This window comes from Arvicanthis niloticus, chromosome X (genome assembly GCF_011762505.2).
Source record: "Arvicanthis niloticus isolate mArvNil1 chromosome X, mArvNil1.pat.X, whole genome shotgun sequence".
NCBI lineage: Eukaryota > Metazoa > Chordata > Mammalia > Rodentia > Muridae > Arvicanthis > Arvicanthis niloticus.
This window is the reverse complement of record NC_047679.1, coordinates 117,204,468-117,222,225: the sequence shown is the minus strand read 5'-3', so window position 1 is coordinate 117,222,225 and position 17,758 is coordinate 117,204,468. Positions and strand designations below refer to the sequence as shown.

The window sequence follows — 17,758 nt, the reverse complement described above, 5'->3', positions numbered from 1 at the left end:
TCCTCTGTTTGCTTATTTCATTTAGCTGTTTGTCTTATCTTGGGTATTCTGCTTTGGAAACTTGTCTGTGTTTACACTGTCTCTGACAAGGTTTTCACCTAGCTGAGCACTATGAAGTTTTGATGCAATGTTTCTTCACCATAGTGTACAGGTATTCTGCTGGCCAGGTTCAACCTATAGTTCACTTTGAGTCTCCACAGAGAGTACAGCCCACTATTGTTTGGAACCTCTGGAGCCATCAACTTAGCAGGGGTCTTTTTAAATGGTATTCTACAGCTGCTCCAGTTCAGAGCCAAGGAAAAGGAGGTTTTTCAGAAAATCTTTTCTCTGCAGCTTCCATGCATAACTTTTGTCTCCTTTATTCCTTCTTCCTTTGTCTTTTACTGAGAGTATTATGCTGATTTTTGAGACTCTTTTAAATATTGTTTCATCCATCACTCTCACAGAGAGGAGGGAGTTCCCCAGACGATGCTATCCCTTCAGGTCAGAGTCAGTATTTTTTCTGTTCTACTTTTCAAGGTTTCCTATTTTACTTTGGATTAGACTAGAGATTTTTGTGGCCATCACCCCTCTGATAGCTGTTATCTAGCCTTCCCCAGGTTATTCCCTAGATAATCTATCAGACCAAGCCTATATGATATTTACCATCTCGTCTAACATCTCCTATTTTATTTCTTCATTCATTGTCTTATCTATGACGCATCAAATGAGTCATCAGTCATCATTCTTGCTACATACAGCACCAAATGCCAAGGCATATGCATTTGTTAAATAAAAAAATTTAAAATGAGCCAGTTACAGTAGTACACACCTTTAATCTCAGCACTCAGGAAGTAGAAGTGAGTGGATCAATTGCTTATGAGTTTGAATGAGGCCAGCTTGCATGAATTTGAGAGCAGCCAGAGTTAAATGTTGGGGACTTTGTCTCCAAAACAAGAAAGAAAAGAAAGGAAAATGTTTATAGATAACAAGTATCTATGTATATAGAAGTGAAAATGTATAGATAGCATGTGATTGTGTGTTTGTGTGTGTGTGTGTGTATGTGTGTGCATCTCCATTCATATCCTAAGGTTCCAGATTTGCCTGCCAGCCTGTATTAACTAATTTTGGGGCTAAACATTGAGCAAGGAAGATTACAATTTAGATGAAGATAATGAACCCAGTGTATATAAAACAAAAGCATTTCATTAATTAATCCTGACAAGTCTCCTATGAGGCAAGTTGTAGTATCTCATTTTTAAATATATAAAAAATAGACCTCTCTTTAACTCTCTTAGCCTCTTACTCTCTCTGTCTCATTTCTCTCCATTCCCCTCCTCCCTCCCTCTCTCTCTCCATATGTTCCTGGCCTGCCTCTACTCCCTACCTCCCCTTTCTCTGTCTCTACTCTCTCCTCAACTCCCCCTCCCTATACCCTAAATAAACTCTGTTTCATATTTAAAAAAAAAATAGACCTCAGGGAAATACTATAACTGGTCTTGGTTCTATAGCTAGGAAGTATGAGAACTATATTTCCACAGTAGGTTAAATCTAGGAGTCTCCTCTAGAGTTAGGGTCTGTTGGGCTTGGCATCACTGATTATTTCTTTTGACCTTTCCCTAATAAGAGGTCTCCATGAAGATTTGTCATGTTGATTTGTTTGGTAATCTGACTTTTCCCAAAAAGCTTGATTTGCCTCCAGATGGATTTTGTCCTGTAATTTAAGCATGTGCCACCAGATGGAATGAATGGTCTGTTAAAAGAACAAAACAAGTCTTAACTTACCAAATGTTAACCAGTGGCTAGAAATCATTATGACATCATTCACAACAAAGGATATTAAAGATTACTTCTGTAGGTGATACCATCTGTGTCCATTATCATCTACATTACTGACTCATCACTATTATACAGCGGGGCTTTTGTCCAGAAAGAAACTCTAACCTTGTAACCATCTTTGGCTTAGCATTAAAAAATTCATTCCCTATTCTTTTTAAAAGGTGTGTGTGTGTGTGTGTGTGTGTGTGTGTGTGTGTGTGTGTAAGTAAAATATGTCGGTGTGTGTACTCATGATTGGAGGTACCCAAAGGCACCATATGACCCTGGAGCTGGAGTTAAGGGAATTATAAATGGTCTATCTGGATGATGGGAAGGAATTCATTTTCAAATTGTTTCCTCATTCATGGAGTAGTTTAGTTACAAGTCTGTGTGTTTGTTTCTTCATTCAGTCTTACTCCTATATTCCAACTGGGGTACTTTAGAGTATACTACTCTCCAACTTATCTCTTAGAAATTTTACCCTCTGTTGTCTGATCATTATTCTGTCTTTTAAGGTAACCTCTCAGTCTGACACTGTCTTACCATACATGGATTGTGGGCTGGTTTGTTCTTGTGGTGGTTTTGCTGTTTTAAATATGTATTTGTGTTCAAAACAGGGGCTTCCCATGTAGACCAGAATGGCCTCGAACTTGCTGTTGTTCTGCCTCTGCCTCCTGAGCACTAGAGTTACAGCTATGCACCATTTTGCCTGGCTTTACCATATATGTTGAAAATAAATACTATTTTGCCTTGATTCTTACTATCCTATCTATCCTTAAGACCATGATCAAATAGGCTTCATCCCAGAGATGCAGGATGGTTCAACATACAAAAATCTGTCAATGTAATCCACTGAAAGAAAAAAAAACTACATGATCACCTTATTAGATGTTATAAAGGCCTTTGACAAAATCCAACACCATTCATGATAAAAAGTCCTCACGAATTTAGTGATACAAGGAATATATACCTTTACATAAAGCTTATAGCCAACATCAAATGAAATAGAGAGAAACTCAAAGCAATTCCACTAAAACCGGGAACAGGAAAAGGTTGTCCACTCTTTCCATATCTATTCAATATACTACTGGAAGCTTTAAGTGGGAGCAATAATACAATTGACAGAGATCAAGAGGATGCAAATTGGAAAGGAAAAAGGCAAAGTACGGTCATTCACAGATGATATAGATAAGTGACCTCCAAAATTCCACCAGGCAACTCCTACAACTTATAAACACCTTCAGTAAAGTATCTGAAAAGATTAGCTCAAGGAAATCAGTAGTCTTCCTATATACAAATTACAAATAGGCTGAGAAAGAAATCAGGGAACCAGCACCTTAGCCTCAGATAACAAAAAAATATTTTGGGGGAACTCTAATGGAGCAAGACTTGTATACTAGAAACTTCAGCCAGGTGGTGGTGGTATGCCTTTAATCCCAGCACTTGAGAGACAGAGACAGGTGGGTCTCTCTACGTGTGAGGCCAACCTGGTCTACAGAGCTAGTTCTACGATAGCCACGGCTATACAGAGAAACCAAGTCTTGACTCCCAAAACCAAAAATTCTTCAAGTCATTGAAGAAAGAAATTGAAGAAAATATCAGAAGATGGAGAAATCTCCCATGCTCCTGGGTTAGGGTAGGGTTAACATAGTAAAAAGGGCTAACCTACCAAAAGCAATCTATGGATTCCCTGCAGTTGCCATCAAAATCTTCACAGATCTTAAAAGGACAATCTTTAGCTTCATATGCGAACACAAAGCACCCCAACCACTAAAATAATCCTGAATAATAAAAGAACTGTCGGATGTATCACTATCTCCAGGTTCAAGTTGTGTTACAGAGCTATTGTAATAACAGCATGGTATTACGACTAGAAAAAAAAAAGTCATGTTGTTTAATAGAACTAAATTGAAGGTCCAGACATAAATCTGTACATCCATGGGCACCTTATTTTTTTAAAAAAAAAAAAAAAAAAGAATGTAGAAATACATACTGGAAAAAAAATACAGCATCTTAACAAGTTTTGCTGGTCCAACTAAACAGCTGCATATAGAAGAATCCAAATAGATTCGTATTTATCACCATGCTCAAAATTCAACACAACATAAAGCTGAATACACTAAACTTGAGAGAAGAGAAAGTGGGAAATAGCCTTGATCACATTTGCATAGGAAAATAATATCTGAACAGAACACAGCACAAATACTAAGATCAAAATACACACTTTGGGTATTATGTAAGTCTATAGTGATTGTATAAATCCAATTGATATTTAAGGGACAATACATTAGGTGTTAGATCATGTCAAATGAATTTATTTCTTTCCTGTAACAAGAATATAGCAAGCCAGGCCCAGTGTCTTATTGCATTAGAAGGTTGAAACAGAAGGAAAACTATTAGTTTGAGACCAGATAAGAGTATATATAGCAAGTTCCAAACTACCTTGGACTATAGTGTGAGACCTTGTCTCCAAAAAGAAAGAAAAAAATTCAAAAATAGTAAAAGGTTCTCATATGTGAGATTCTCTTTCACTAGGTAAGGGCAAAGTTACTCTTAGTGTGAATTACTTATTTGAAACTAATTTCTTTACATCTTTGCAATAGAGAGTTATTGCATTCTAACATTAGAAGGATTTAAGAATGACTTTCTACAGTGCCCTGTTTTGGTTTCAGAATTAATTAAATAAAAATACTAACTTTTGTCTTAATATTTTCCAGAACCTTTGTTTCATTTTGCCACAGTTTTTGTACCAATTCTTCTGTGGATTCTCACAACAGGTATGTACCCTTCTTAGTAGTAATATAGAGATACAGAACTGTAATGATGACTGACTCAGAAATTTGGTTAGTCCATAAGCACTTTAATGGTGTTGCCAAGCTGTTGTGACTGTCTTTGAATGGAGTAGCTATGACTGAATTTTCAAATTTAGAGGCATGCTTTATCTTGATTCTAAATGGCTAAAAAGTAATGTTTTTCTTAGGATATTACAATAATCCAAACAAATGTCTTGCCATTTTAAAATTTGCAATATAGTAATGGGGAAGAGGCAGACAAATATGTGATATGGGATAGTATATTAGTGCTCTGAAGGAAAAAATAGAAAGGTTATAAAATATAATAATAAAATTATATACTGTAACAAGGTGACAGGCTACTATTTTAAAGGAGCTATCTAGAACAATCTCTCTAATAAGACAACATGAAGACAAAGAGCACTGGCAGCAGCATGCTTTATTGTGTGTTTGGAGAACATATATGTAGTCTTTTTCAATCCATAGCCTCATTGGCTACTTTCTGGAATTTAAAGCGGACTATGAAAATGTAGAAATTGAATCTTTTTAAAACAAACAAACAAAAAACCCTCCCATTTTCTTTAGTAAAGCTAGGATATTACTTGTCTGTTTTTTCCATGAAAAGAATACATTTGTAACAGGTTAACAAGATGACAGTATTATCAAATAAACCTTGTTTGTAGGACATTCTGTCTCCTCAAATTATGTATCTGAGAATTGCAATTACCTCTCATGTAACCTCAAACTTCCATCCTGAAGCAAAAGTAGATTGATGCTTGTTTTGTTTGAAGCAAATATAAGACTAAATTACACACCAGTCAATCTGAGGAGTTGCTGTTTTAATTTACTCATTAGTGAAAATAGGTAGTTACCAAAGCAGATTTAGTAGTGTATGAACTAGTACTCTCATTTGAAAATTAGAAATATAGCACGTTTTATAGTTTTATAGTTTTTAATTCACTGCAGTATTTTTTGCTGATCTTAAATCTTTGTTCATAGAAAGTATGTAAAAATTGTTTCCATATTATATGCAGGGCCATCCTTTTAATTTTAATTTCATTGAGAATGTTGAATATACTTTCTCTTGCCTTTTTTGGTTGAAGCCAAATAGTCTAGTGATCCCTTCCTCTGGATCTACTAGATCCCTTGATACCCTTAACTCTACTTACTCTCTGTCTGGAATGTGAACAGACCTACACATATACATAACTTTTAAATCTTAGAAATTGTTTTGAAAACTTTTGTAATTCCTGGTTGACCTTTACAAATAAGGTGTGACTTCTGTATTCACTTGTCTAGTATTTACTGAAAGCTTTTAGGATTCCATCCTCTGTTTTTGGAGGTCAATTCTGTCAAAGCACTTGACAAAGATCACTAGGCACATATTTATAGTTGACTGAGTTAGGTTTATTAGTCCTTAGGGAGAGAGAACACACACAAGAGGAACTCTTAGGAAAGGGGTGCTAAAATGGCTTTATGACAGGATTTGAGCTTTATTACACTATTTGGGATTGTAAAATATTAACCTAATATGCATAAAGTAATATCCAGAAAAAACTGCAACATAGATTGGCTACTCCCTATAATTTAGTTTCTCTAAGGACTCCTGGCTTGTATGTATATGGTCTTTTCTAAAATAACTACTGAATAGCTACATTTTTAAAACTGAAAAATCTTATGTAAGGTTAATAGGAAATATTATTAAGATCCTGATCCTATTAAAGGGTCAGGCATGTTAATCATGACAGAATTTTTCAGTATTTTTAATCTTTATTGGGTAAGGTGATCTTATTTACAGAGTTTTCTTCATTGCTCCAAAAAGCATTTTAAAAAAAACTATTTGACTAGAAGGTTTGCAAATGCATGATTATCTCATAGATGAATGACCATAATCCATTGTTTTCCTGTTTGTTTGACTTTTCAGCCACTCTATGATGCTGCTTATCTTACAATGTACAATATCTGTTTCACATCCCTGCCCATCCTGGCTTACAGTCTACTGGAACAGCACATCAACATTGATACTCTGACCGCAGACCCTCGATTGTATATGTAAGTTGGAAATATCATTCAGACAATACCCTACTCTATAGTCCAAGTTTGTTTGGAATTCATGGTGTAGCTCAGACTAGCCTAAAATTTGTGAAATCTTTTTGTGTCAGTCCTGGTATTATTGGTATATAATTCACCATGCTGGGCTTTTAAGTAGTATATTTTATTTTATCTGCAGGTAGGAAGGACACAGAACTGATCACTTGGTTCATTAAGTGGTTCAGCTAAAACAGATCATTCAACAGGAAAGTGGTACATTTCTCTATGTATCAGTCCTGTACTTAAATGCATATATTTGTGATGTATGTTTAGGTCACAAGTTATTGCATAGTCTTACATAGAGATGTAAAATAAAGGCTATTATAACATAACTACGGCCCAGCCTAAAGTGCAACTTACCGTCCTAACACTGTAAGCAATGAGTACCCACTTTGATCAAACTTAATCTTAGCTTGTTCCTAGACAACAGAATATTGTTATGTTGACAACATCTATATCAACATGGGTCTCTCAAGTGTCCTACTGAATTTTAACAGTGATATTATATATTTCACCTTTAGGACTTAGTGACTCAGACATTTTGAACAATATCGATGTGAAACATTTGGTTATTTTTATATTCTTAATAGAAATTTGAAAACTGAAATAATTCTTTTGTAAAGAGAAGAGGTAGCTAACTTCTTGACCTTTAAACAACATTCTGGTAACATTTCCTTCATACCATATGGAAATATTCAAGCTATGTTGCTAGTCAGCCTTTATCCAGATGCTCATTCTTGGTTTTTTTTTCTTTATGCTTTCCTTCATGCTGGGTGGCCTACCTATTCTGAGTTTCTAACAGCTTCTTCATCTAAGTGTGACTAAAAAGTCTGACCATTAATTCAGTATACCATACCCTTGCCATTTTTTCCCATAGATTTTTGCAAGGACAAGAATCATTTTCTTCTCTTTTCCTCTTTGCCCTAGTCTAAGTCAGTGACTAGAAAAGTAACATTGGCTAAGCACTAACTCCAGGGATCTTTAGAGAGATAGTTTTCCTGTTTCTGAGAATTTTCTTTCTTCTTCTACTTTTCTGTGTATACACAACATCCTTTGAATTTCAGATTTGTACCTAAAAAACCTATAAAATAAAAAGTTGTATGATTTGTCAGTATCACCCAGTGACATTTCTGTAGTATTATCGGTAGGTGTGCTATTTAAGTGATTAGATACCCTTTGGTATATGGTAACAGGAATTGGAAATAGAAGCAAAAAAAAAAAAAAAGAGAGAGATGCATACATAAACCTATCTTCTTTTTTCAGATCTGTTTCATTAGAAGTAACAGCCTTATTTCATTTCACTTTCTAATATTGAGTGAGAAGAATGTGCTAGTTTTGAAATTTTCATTTTACTCTGTCTACCTGCCATTTATCAGGACATCATTGTATAGCTTCTACCATGTGATTTGACTTGGTGGAAAACTAAAACCTACTTAAAAAAGGTTACACTTCCAATAGAAAATTGAAAGAAATATATTAAGAGATACAGTTAAAAAAAACTTGGTAGCATTGTTAAAAAATATGTACTTTTGTTGTTGTGTTTGTTTGTTTGTTTGTCTGTTTGTTCTGAGACACAGTCTTACTATATAGCTCAGGCTGTCTAAGAAATCACTATAGACCAGGCTAACCTTGGAGAGCCACCTGCTTCTGTTGGTATTAAAGGCATATGCCAGTACACCCAGCTAAGAGAACATATGTCTGAAGTTAATTTAATGCAGGCCCATATATTAGCTTTGTCTCTTACTGAGTGAATTCCTGTACTTAGAATCACTTGGGGAACTTTAAAATACTCTGATGTCCAGGTTTTATATTATACCAGTAAAATCAGAGTGCATATGTAAGTCAGGCATCAGTATTTATTAACTTACAATAGTTGTTGTTTGTGCACCTGGTATAATAGTTCAATACCTCTATACATGCATGATAAAGTCAGAGCAGTTAATGTTTTTATCTTCTCAGATACCATCATTTGTCTATGGTGATGACCTTCAAGGTCTTCTGCTTATCTTGAAGTGTCCAACTATTGTAAACTGTGGTTACCTTACTGTAGTATATCGCATTAGAACTACATCTGACTCCCTAACATGGTAGTAATTACATGAAGATATAACTTTAGACCATCTGTCCTTTTATTAAAAAAAAAAAAAACTTCCTGACCATTAAGGTAGGCCCTTCATTATAAAAAGATCAAATAAATACCCACCTTTCTTTTTTCCTTGTATCTTTAAGTCAACAGCCTACAGAGATATATTAATTTTTTCCTTCATTTCTTAATAGGAAAATTACCGGCAATGCTATGTTACAGTTGGGGCCCTTCTTATATTGGACATTTCTGGCCGCATTTGAAGGGACAGTATTCTTCTTTGGGACTTACTTCCTTTTTCAGACTACATCTTTAGAAGACAATGGAAAGGTAAAAAGAACATGTATTTTTCCATATGTGCGGTATTTATCACATACATACTGTTGTGCTATTAATTTTTCAGTATTCATTTTGCAAACTATTTTTTAACACTAGTTCTTTAACATAAAAAAATTACTGGCATAAGAAATTCCTTTTGTATGTGTATGTAGGAAGAGAACTTAAGCAAAGCCTTCGGAATCTTAATTTGTCTATAGTTTTTAAGAAGTGAAGAGAGTTCTTGATATGTTAGACTGTCTACCTGTGTGTTGTGGTATATTAAAAAAAAGTCTTTCCATGTTACTGCTCAGCCTGCATTTCTAATTCATAGTTAGTCGCTTTCCATATTTGGAGTTGAAGCAGGTAGCTACTGTTTCTCTATAATGTTAGACCAGTACATAAAGAGGGAAGTCTTTTCTTCCTGCTTTTTAAAGTGGCAGTACTGTGATGTATGTATGTTTGTTTGTTTGTTTTAAGAGCTCTGTTGGTTCTGCTCCTACCTTCTGAGAAAATGGCAGTATCAGTGAGAAGCTGCGCTGAGACAATTTTGTCCTACTTGTACTCTAGGAGAAAATTACTGAAGCAAGGGAGGAGGTCATCCTCCTGTAGCCACACACAGGAAACTGAATGTTCTGCCTTGCATGTTGTTTTATTATGTTCTCCTTTGCCATGTTTGGTACTCTTCTTTTATGGTCATTATTACTAATCATAAATATGAAGCAAAACTATGTTTCAAAAGTTACTTATTTACATATACTATGTCTGAAACCGACATAACTAACATCTCTTACGAAAGTGTATGCGCAATGAATTTGAATGATACTTTGAAATTAGCTAGTATAGTTATGCCCCTCTAATTTGGACTAAGTTAGTTTAGTATGAATCCCAATTATTAATCATAATATAACTGTTAGGAAAATATTAATTACCCTTAGAATACATATACCAAGCATTTGTCGCAGATGGTCCTATAAAATCTTGGGTATCATTGGGAAAGTCACGTTAGCTTTCCAGGTCAACATTTGTAGTCCAGTAATTAGAGATTGAGTTTTGTGATTTCTCAGATCCTTCACCTATGAATAATTCTGTGATTTTTTATTTTTGACACAAAAATTTTATATAGCCAACATACCAAGTGGTATAAGAATCAGTGGCCCAGCTTTTTCCAATTCCTTTTGTATTTTGAGTTTATGAAGTTCAAATTAAGATTTTATTGTATATGTCACCATCCTTTTTAAGTGTTTGCTAAAATTACATAAGCCTAAGGATTTCAGCAGCTAAACCCATGTATGATTTGGTCGAATCCTTTTTTCTTCTATTAACCTTATTTTGTTTTTATTTTGTAAAAACGTTTTACGTCTCATTTTCTGTTTCAATGTTCTGCATTCAGATCTTGACAGCGTTTGGTAAGCATTTGTGCCATTCATTGCCATCCTTTGGATTTATAAGTGGTACTGCTTCTCTGGTGTGCACATGCTAACAGAGTGTTCATAGTCAGAAATTAGACTCTCTTTAAAAATGTGAGTCTGTTCATGCTTATGTGAGACCTCTCCTTATATTCTAGGACAAAAACATCAAACTCAGTAGTGGCATGAGTCATTATTTTGATGAACGGTGCTTCTAGTGGAATAGTATTCTTTTTTCCTCTTCCTTTATCGAACCAATGAGATCCCTGTTTGATGCTGTATGGTAATAAACATAGTCAGCTACCAGTGTGGTGTATCTATCCATGAAAGTCTAGCATTGTGACTTTATCTTAGTGACCAGCTATTTTCCCAAGTAATTCATAAAATGATCATTGTCAGTTACCTTCAGGATTAAACTTGATTTTTTTTATTTCTTCAGCAGGCTTGTGTATTCATGATACATATAATTTTTAAATGTTTTTCAGATTTATGGAAATTGGACATTTGGAACCATTGTTTTTACAGTCTTAGTATTCACTGTAACTCTGAAGGTTAGATTTTTTATTCATTCAAATATATTTTGTATAACTTTTTATCACTTAATCTTTGTATTACTATTTGTTACCCAACCCCTTGTCTGATGCTTACTAAAAAGTGTGTGATGCTAAGGGCTTTAGCATTTGTATACTATTCATCATTTTTGTCTAGGGCATGATTCTATGCTATTTCGTTTTAGTGTTAAATTCAGACACCATACTTACATTGGAAATCTATTCCTTCTTAATCACTGCTATTGTTTGTTTTGTTTTATTATTGAAAAGAAATTTAGTATATTCTGATCATGCTTTCCCCCTTCCCTAATTTCTCCCATATCCTCCCTACCCACTTAAATCCATGTTTTCTCCCTCCTTCCTTCTCCCTCTTTCTCTCCCTCTCTCTTTCCCTTTTTCTTCTCTCTCTCTCTCTCTCTCTCTCTCTCTCTCTCTCTCTCTCTCTCTCTCCCTCCCTCCCTCCCTCCCTCCCTCCCTCTCCCCCTCACTCTTTCCTTCCCTTGTTCCCTGCCTCCCTTGCTTTCTGTCTCCCTTTGTCTCTCTCTCTCTCAAAAAATAAAGAAAGAAAGGAAAGGAAAAAAAATAGGCAAACAAGAGAAAAACAAAACTCAAAATAATTGGAAACCAGAAGCAGGAATGGGCATAGATTCCCACTGCTAAACAAAAATCTACCAGTAATTGACACCTGCTTGCAAAGAAAAAAAACCAGAAACTGTTGTTTTTAAGGCATTACACTAAATTATATAAACAAAGTGAAAGCTCATGAATGTATATTTATCATATTTACATGTTAAGAACTTATATCTGGGGGCTGAAGAGATGGCTCAGCACAGTACTTGCATAGGATTGGAGTTCTGTTCCTAGCCCCTATGTTGCAAGGTTCACAACTGGTTGTAGTATCAGCTGTAAGGCATCCAGCAGCCTCTTTGGGTATCTGCATTCATTTGCATATACATGTAAAAATATAATGCATTTTATCTGAATTTCTTTTATGTTTAAAAAGAAATAGACAATCACTGCTGTTAATTCATAATGAGAAAGGTCCTAAAGCAAATGATCTAAATTTTTATTTATTTTTGTGTGAATGATTTGCTTGCATGTGTGTCTGAACACCATAAGCATAAAATGCCCAGTGAGGCCAGAAGAAAATGATGGATCTCCTGGAACTGGAGTTAGAGACATTTCTGAGCTGCCATATGGGAGATAGGATATAAACCTGGGTCCTTTAATAGAGCAGCCAGTGCTCTTAAACCACTGAGCTATCTTTCTAGCCACTACATCATTTTTTTATTTTTTAAAAAATTGGACCTTTAAAAAATTTGAATCTATTTAAGGATCCCTGGCTGGCTTTATAAGAATTTTACTGATTAAGATACTGAAATAAATGTCTGTATAGAAGAAATATATGCAAAAGTAATTGGTGGTAATAGAATATTATAAATTCTATTAACTACTGAAATATAGCTATATGTTAGTTAATGAAGTATATAAAGATACGTGACAGGGCTGGTCACTCTTATCTGTGTCTGTAATCTCTATATTTGGAATTCAAGGCCATTCTGTCCTACATAGTTAGTTCCAGGCCAGGCTGGGTTGAATGAAAATCCCTGTCTCAAAAATAAACAAAATATATCTGCCTAACAGAAGAAAGTTAATTTTGGCAAAATCATTGTCATTGATATGTAACTATGTAATAATGCTATAAACCCTTGTTAAATGCTGTCGCTGAGACTCATAAATTAGGACTTTAATAGTTGAGAAAGTATAATCAGATTTCTCTGAGCCTTCTAGTAATATTTCACATGGACTCTAAGGTTGAACCAGAATTCAGAAATATCATTGTGATATATCATTCTATATTCTTTATGGATTTTTATTCTAATATTTTCATTATTCATTTGTATTCATCTGCTAATTCAGTAATCTAGAACTGGTGTGTGTGTGTATGTATGTGTGTGTGTGTGTATTTCTGTTCCATAGCATGTCTGTGAAGGTCAGAAAACAATTACCCCTTTGGTAAGGGGGATAACTTAGGTTTTCAGGCTTTCAAACAAACCCCTTACCTACCAAACCATAGTGCCAGCATTTTATGTAGGATTTCAAATGAAATGCTGGAATTCATCTCAGGCTAGACATTTCATAACTCTTTTTCCTTGGGCAAGTAACTCCACTTCTGTATTTCAACTTGTATAAAAGATCTAAAAGTAGCACTTTCTCCATCTTAGGGAATTTGTGATAGGCCACCTAATCAAAACAAAATATTGAAATGGAGGAATCTAGAATGTACACATTATAACAAGTGCCAATTTTTACTGGTATTGTACTTTATAAAATCATGATTTTAAATGCAAGTGTCCTACTTTCCCCAGTTGGGGAAGGTTCTAGTCCTTTGCTTCACGATTAAAAGCCATCCTTATTGCTGCATGTGTTCTTCAAATAGTATCCACTCCTTCCTCTTTTTAATGAGTACTATTGTAACATTTTCCCCTAGCAGCCCAGAGTGGGAATTCAGGATTGGTCTGGGTTCACAATGTTATCAACATCCTGTTATAAATGAGAAACTGTAATAGCTGATGACCATGGTATAACAGCAAATAAAATTAAATGCTCTTGATATTACCCTGTGTGAGCTAGATAAAGTCACTATTAATCTTTATAGAAACATGAAAAAATTTAAATGTAATTCAACTAAACATTTTATTAATTTGATGGAATAGATAATGGTTTTAGAGTTGGAAATACATGGTCCATTTCTTCAGGATATATGATGCATAAAGATAGTTGCCTCTACATATAGTGACTCTGAACTTTTTGTGCTTTTACAACTTTGTGTCTACTCCTTTTTACTACACTTAACCCTTTCCTGGTTTTCCGCATACTTGCCTTAACCAGCTATATCTTCTCCTTTGCTATTATATCCCTGGCCACTACTCCCTGAAGACTTAGGACTTTCGCCTCCTAGTTATTACTATTGCTTCATTGGTCACCTGTCATTTCACACTTCCATGCCTTACTATAGAATTTAGAGACCTCGGGGCAGCACTCAACATTCTTACTTTAGTACTTTAAAAAGACTAGCTTCTGCTCTTTTAGTTACACCCCCTTCTAAAGTAATGGCTAAAGTGTCCCATAAGTATTGTATGTGTATAAATTATCAGATATAATGTATTACCTAGTATATTTTTGTGGTATATATAAATGTGTTGTATCTTTTCAGCTCGCCTTGGATACCCGATTCTGGACATGGATAAATCATTTTGTGATTTGGGGTTCTCTAGCCTTTTATGTTTTTTTCTCATTCTTCTGGGGAGGAATTATTTGGTAAGCAGCTGAACATGTGTGAGCATTATTAAATAATTATATATATGTATACTTTATATGTAAGATACTTTTAAAGTTTTGATTATATATGATATAGAAGATGGGTAACCTATAATGTTAATGGACTAGAGATTACTTTTACCTTATAATATTGCTAAATTTAGGTAAAATTTTGAATATGAATATCTTAGTCCATTCATTCAAAAGACCTGGCTTTGCATAGCCTCTGCCCAAATATTTAAATTTGTAGGTATATAGGCAGCTCTCTGTCAAATGAAACAATAAATAGCCTGACCTTACATGTGATTTCCAATAGAAATGCTTATCCTGTAAAGTTTCTACCTGATAACATTGGCCAAAACATATATTAATGTCCTTTTTCACCAGTGGTTCTCAACCTGTGAGTCATGACCCCTTTGAAGATAATATGTCAGATAGCCTTCATATCAGGCATTTGCATTACGAGTCATAAAAGCAGCAGAATTATGCTTATAAAGTAGCAGATAAAATAATTTTATGATTGGGAGTCACCATAACATGAGGAACTATATTAAAGGGCTTCAACATTTGGAAGGTTGAGAACCACTGACAGACCCTATTGCCACATAAATGATATTATTTTCCTTCATTATTTGTAGGAGAAGTAGGATCATCAGAATTTCAAGGTCATCTTCAGCTACATAGTGTCATACATGAGACCCAGTATCATCCCTCACACCTCCCAAAAGAGGAAAGAGTTTTTCTTTTGAAAAGCTATTTAAGATAAAATCCTTAAAAAGAAAACCTACTATGAGACTATAACACCAAATCACATAGAGATGCTATTATACAACTAAACTAAAATGTATTAACTAAATACAATACACAGTTGTCTGTTTACGCACAATTCTATGACTCTGTAATCAACATATGAAACTTAGACAAATTTCCTCAATAATAAAATGTTTCTAGAATCTAAACAATTTTGAACCCTTCTTACAGACTTTTCCTCATTTATTAAGTCATTTAAAGGAAAAGTTTTTTTTTTTTTTTTTATATCTGAGTGCTCTGTCTGAATGTACACCTGCATGTGAGAAGAAGGCATCAGATCTCTCTGTAGATGGTTGTGAGCCACCATGTGGTTGCTGGGAATTGAACTCAGGAACTCTGAAAGAGTAGCCAGTGCTCTTAACCACTGAGCCATCTCTCCAGCCCCTAAATGAAAGGATTTTTGTCATACCTATTTTTTGTTCATTAGTAATACCTACTGAAAATGAAGTACAATAGTCTTACCTTATTTATGGTTTGATTTGATGATTTCAATTGTTCTCAAGAAACTCTAGAAATAGGGAATTCATAAGTTTTAAATTTCAGTTTTCTGTAGTGTGATAAAATTGCATACCACCCAACTCTGTCCTGTTAGAGACATGAATCATCCCTTTGTCCTGTGTACTCAAGCTATATATACCACCTACCTATAATTTGCTTAGTAACTGTTTACTTTCAGGTCAGCTGTCATGGTATCACAATGCTTGTATTCAAGTGACCCTTTTGGGGGCAAAAAAAGTATCAGCAAAGTACAAGAGTAATGATGTGGATGACTTTACTATCCTTATTTTATTTCATTGTTTTGTTCATCTTTGTGCATGCTCTATAAATTAAGCTCATTATGGGTATTATTGGAAACTGTCAAGGGAAGGTACTGATTATCACTTCAAGTGCCCACTAGGGCTCTTGAAGTTCTGTGCTGAAGGGGAGTTGTTCAGGTAAAGCTACACATGAACTTAAAATTGTAAAGCAACCAACAAAATGTGACTAAAAATTATAGAAACCTTAGTTTTATTACAACTATTTTCTCTGTACATGTCTTACACAGAGACATTGAGACCCCTCTTTTTTAAGATTTTAAAAGAATATGTGGTATATGTATATATGTGAATGTGGGTTTGTTTATATAAGTGTAGTGCCTGTGGAGATCAGAAAAGAAACTATGTCATAAATCTATGCATGATCAATGATCTAATATTAGAAGCAAGTCATTGGCAACCTAGAGTTCCTGAGTTTCCAATCATTTATGAAGGTCTGATAGGCATCCTAACCTTGCATAGCTACTGTCTTCCCCTTGGTTTAAAAGAATAGTTTAAATAGTGAGATTTTGTGTTGTACAGTTTACAGACTAAGGGAGCTTGATTGTCTTTCTCAGTGCTACTTAACAGTAATGCCAGGTGTAGGATTCGCTTGGATTCCTGTCTTACTAACAGTAGCCTGCCATCTATCTCCTGGGCACAAACTGTTATTCAATATTTGTTCACAGACAAGAAGAGTAGATTCCTCTCATTTATGAGTGACTATAAACTGTACAGTTCTTTTTTATATTTATACCAAAGTTTTAACGGGGTAATTCATTAGTAAAAAAGTAAAAAAAAAAAAAAAAAAAAAAAAAACTTCCTCATTTTAATAAGACAGATGAACAAATAAAATTATTAGGATAAAAAATAACTTCATTTCTCTTAAATACCTTTAAGCTTTAACATTTTCCAGTGCATAAAAATATTAATCATTTGATTGCATGATCGTTTCGAAGTCAGATGAATTTTTTTTTCTTCCTTGATTGACATCCCTTTTCTTTCTAAAGAAATTTCATTTGGTAAATGAAATTTGTTTGCTTCTATTTGAGATGTTCTAGAGAAAATTATTTTAAAATGTGTGAGGAAGATTCGTTTCAAATGTAAAAGACAATTTGGGTTAAACTTCTGTTTCACTTGCCAGGAACTGATTGTTTTTGCATTTTGTGTTTTTCTTTCCATTTCAGGCCTTTTCTGAAACAACAGAGAATGTATTTTGTGTTTGCTCAAATGCTCTCTTCTGTATCCACATGGTTGGCTATAATTCTTTTAATATTTATCAGCCTTTTCCCCGAGATTCTCCTAATAGTAATAAAGAATGTCCGAAGAAGAAGTGCCAGGGTAAGGACTAAATTTATGTTCTAGCCTAATATTTGGAAGAGGCTTCACTGTCTACCGTGAACTGAAAATCTTATGTAGAGAATTGCATTAGTTACAGCATGTTAAACCCCTCCTTGCAGGTTCATCACTTAATTTCCTCTTCTGCATAAAAAGTATAGTAAAAACTTCGTTATCCAATGCAGGTGGTAAGTAGATTCCTTAATAGTGTTCTGTGTGATCTTTAGCAATCCATATGGAGTATCTCATATGCTCCATATGGAATTTAAAGGAAAAAAAGACTTTATTTTGTATTTATCTCAGATTTTTCACACTAGGAATTTCCACACCAACATTTCAGCTTTGACCTTAGAAATTTCCCTGTGGACTGTTTGCAGATGTTTTGTCAGTTGATATCCTGATTTGCCTCTTCCAAAGCTGTCCCCTTCCTGTGATTATAGTGCTGCTTAATCTCTGT

General features: G+C 34.5%; 1 protein-coding gene across 6 annotated transcripts in view; it reads left to right on the top strand.

Annotated features, from left to right (window-relative positions):
- The window catches only part of Atp11c (ATPase phospholipid transporting 11C (ATP11C blood group)), a 168,081-nt gene that overhangs the window by 138,103 nt on the left and 12,220 nt on the right, over positions 1-17,758 (top strand). For 5 of the 6 annotated variants that reach the window (XM_034485607.2, XM_034485605.2, XM_076918630.1 and 2 more), the window contains 6 exons: positions 4,515-4,574; positions 6,514-6,641; positions 8,958-9,093; positions 10,973-11,038; positions 14,256-14,359; positions 17,151-17,304. In XM_034485607.2, the coding sequence (XP_034341498.1) occupies positions 4,515-4,574; positions 6,514-6,641; positions 8,958-9,093; positions 10,973-11,038; positions 14,256-14,359; positions 17,151-17,304 (648 nt within the window). Of the gene's footprint in view, positions 1-4,514; positions 4,575-6,513; positions 6,642-8,957; positions 9,094-10,972; positions 11,039-14,255; positions 14,360-17,150; positions 17,305-17,423; positions 17,477-17,758 lie in introns of those variants that run through there. The other variant, XM_076918629.1, reaches the window with a different exon arrangement.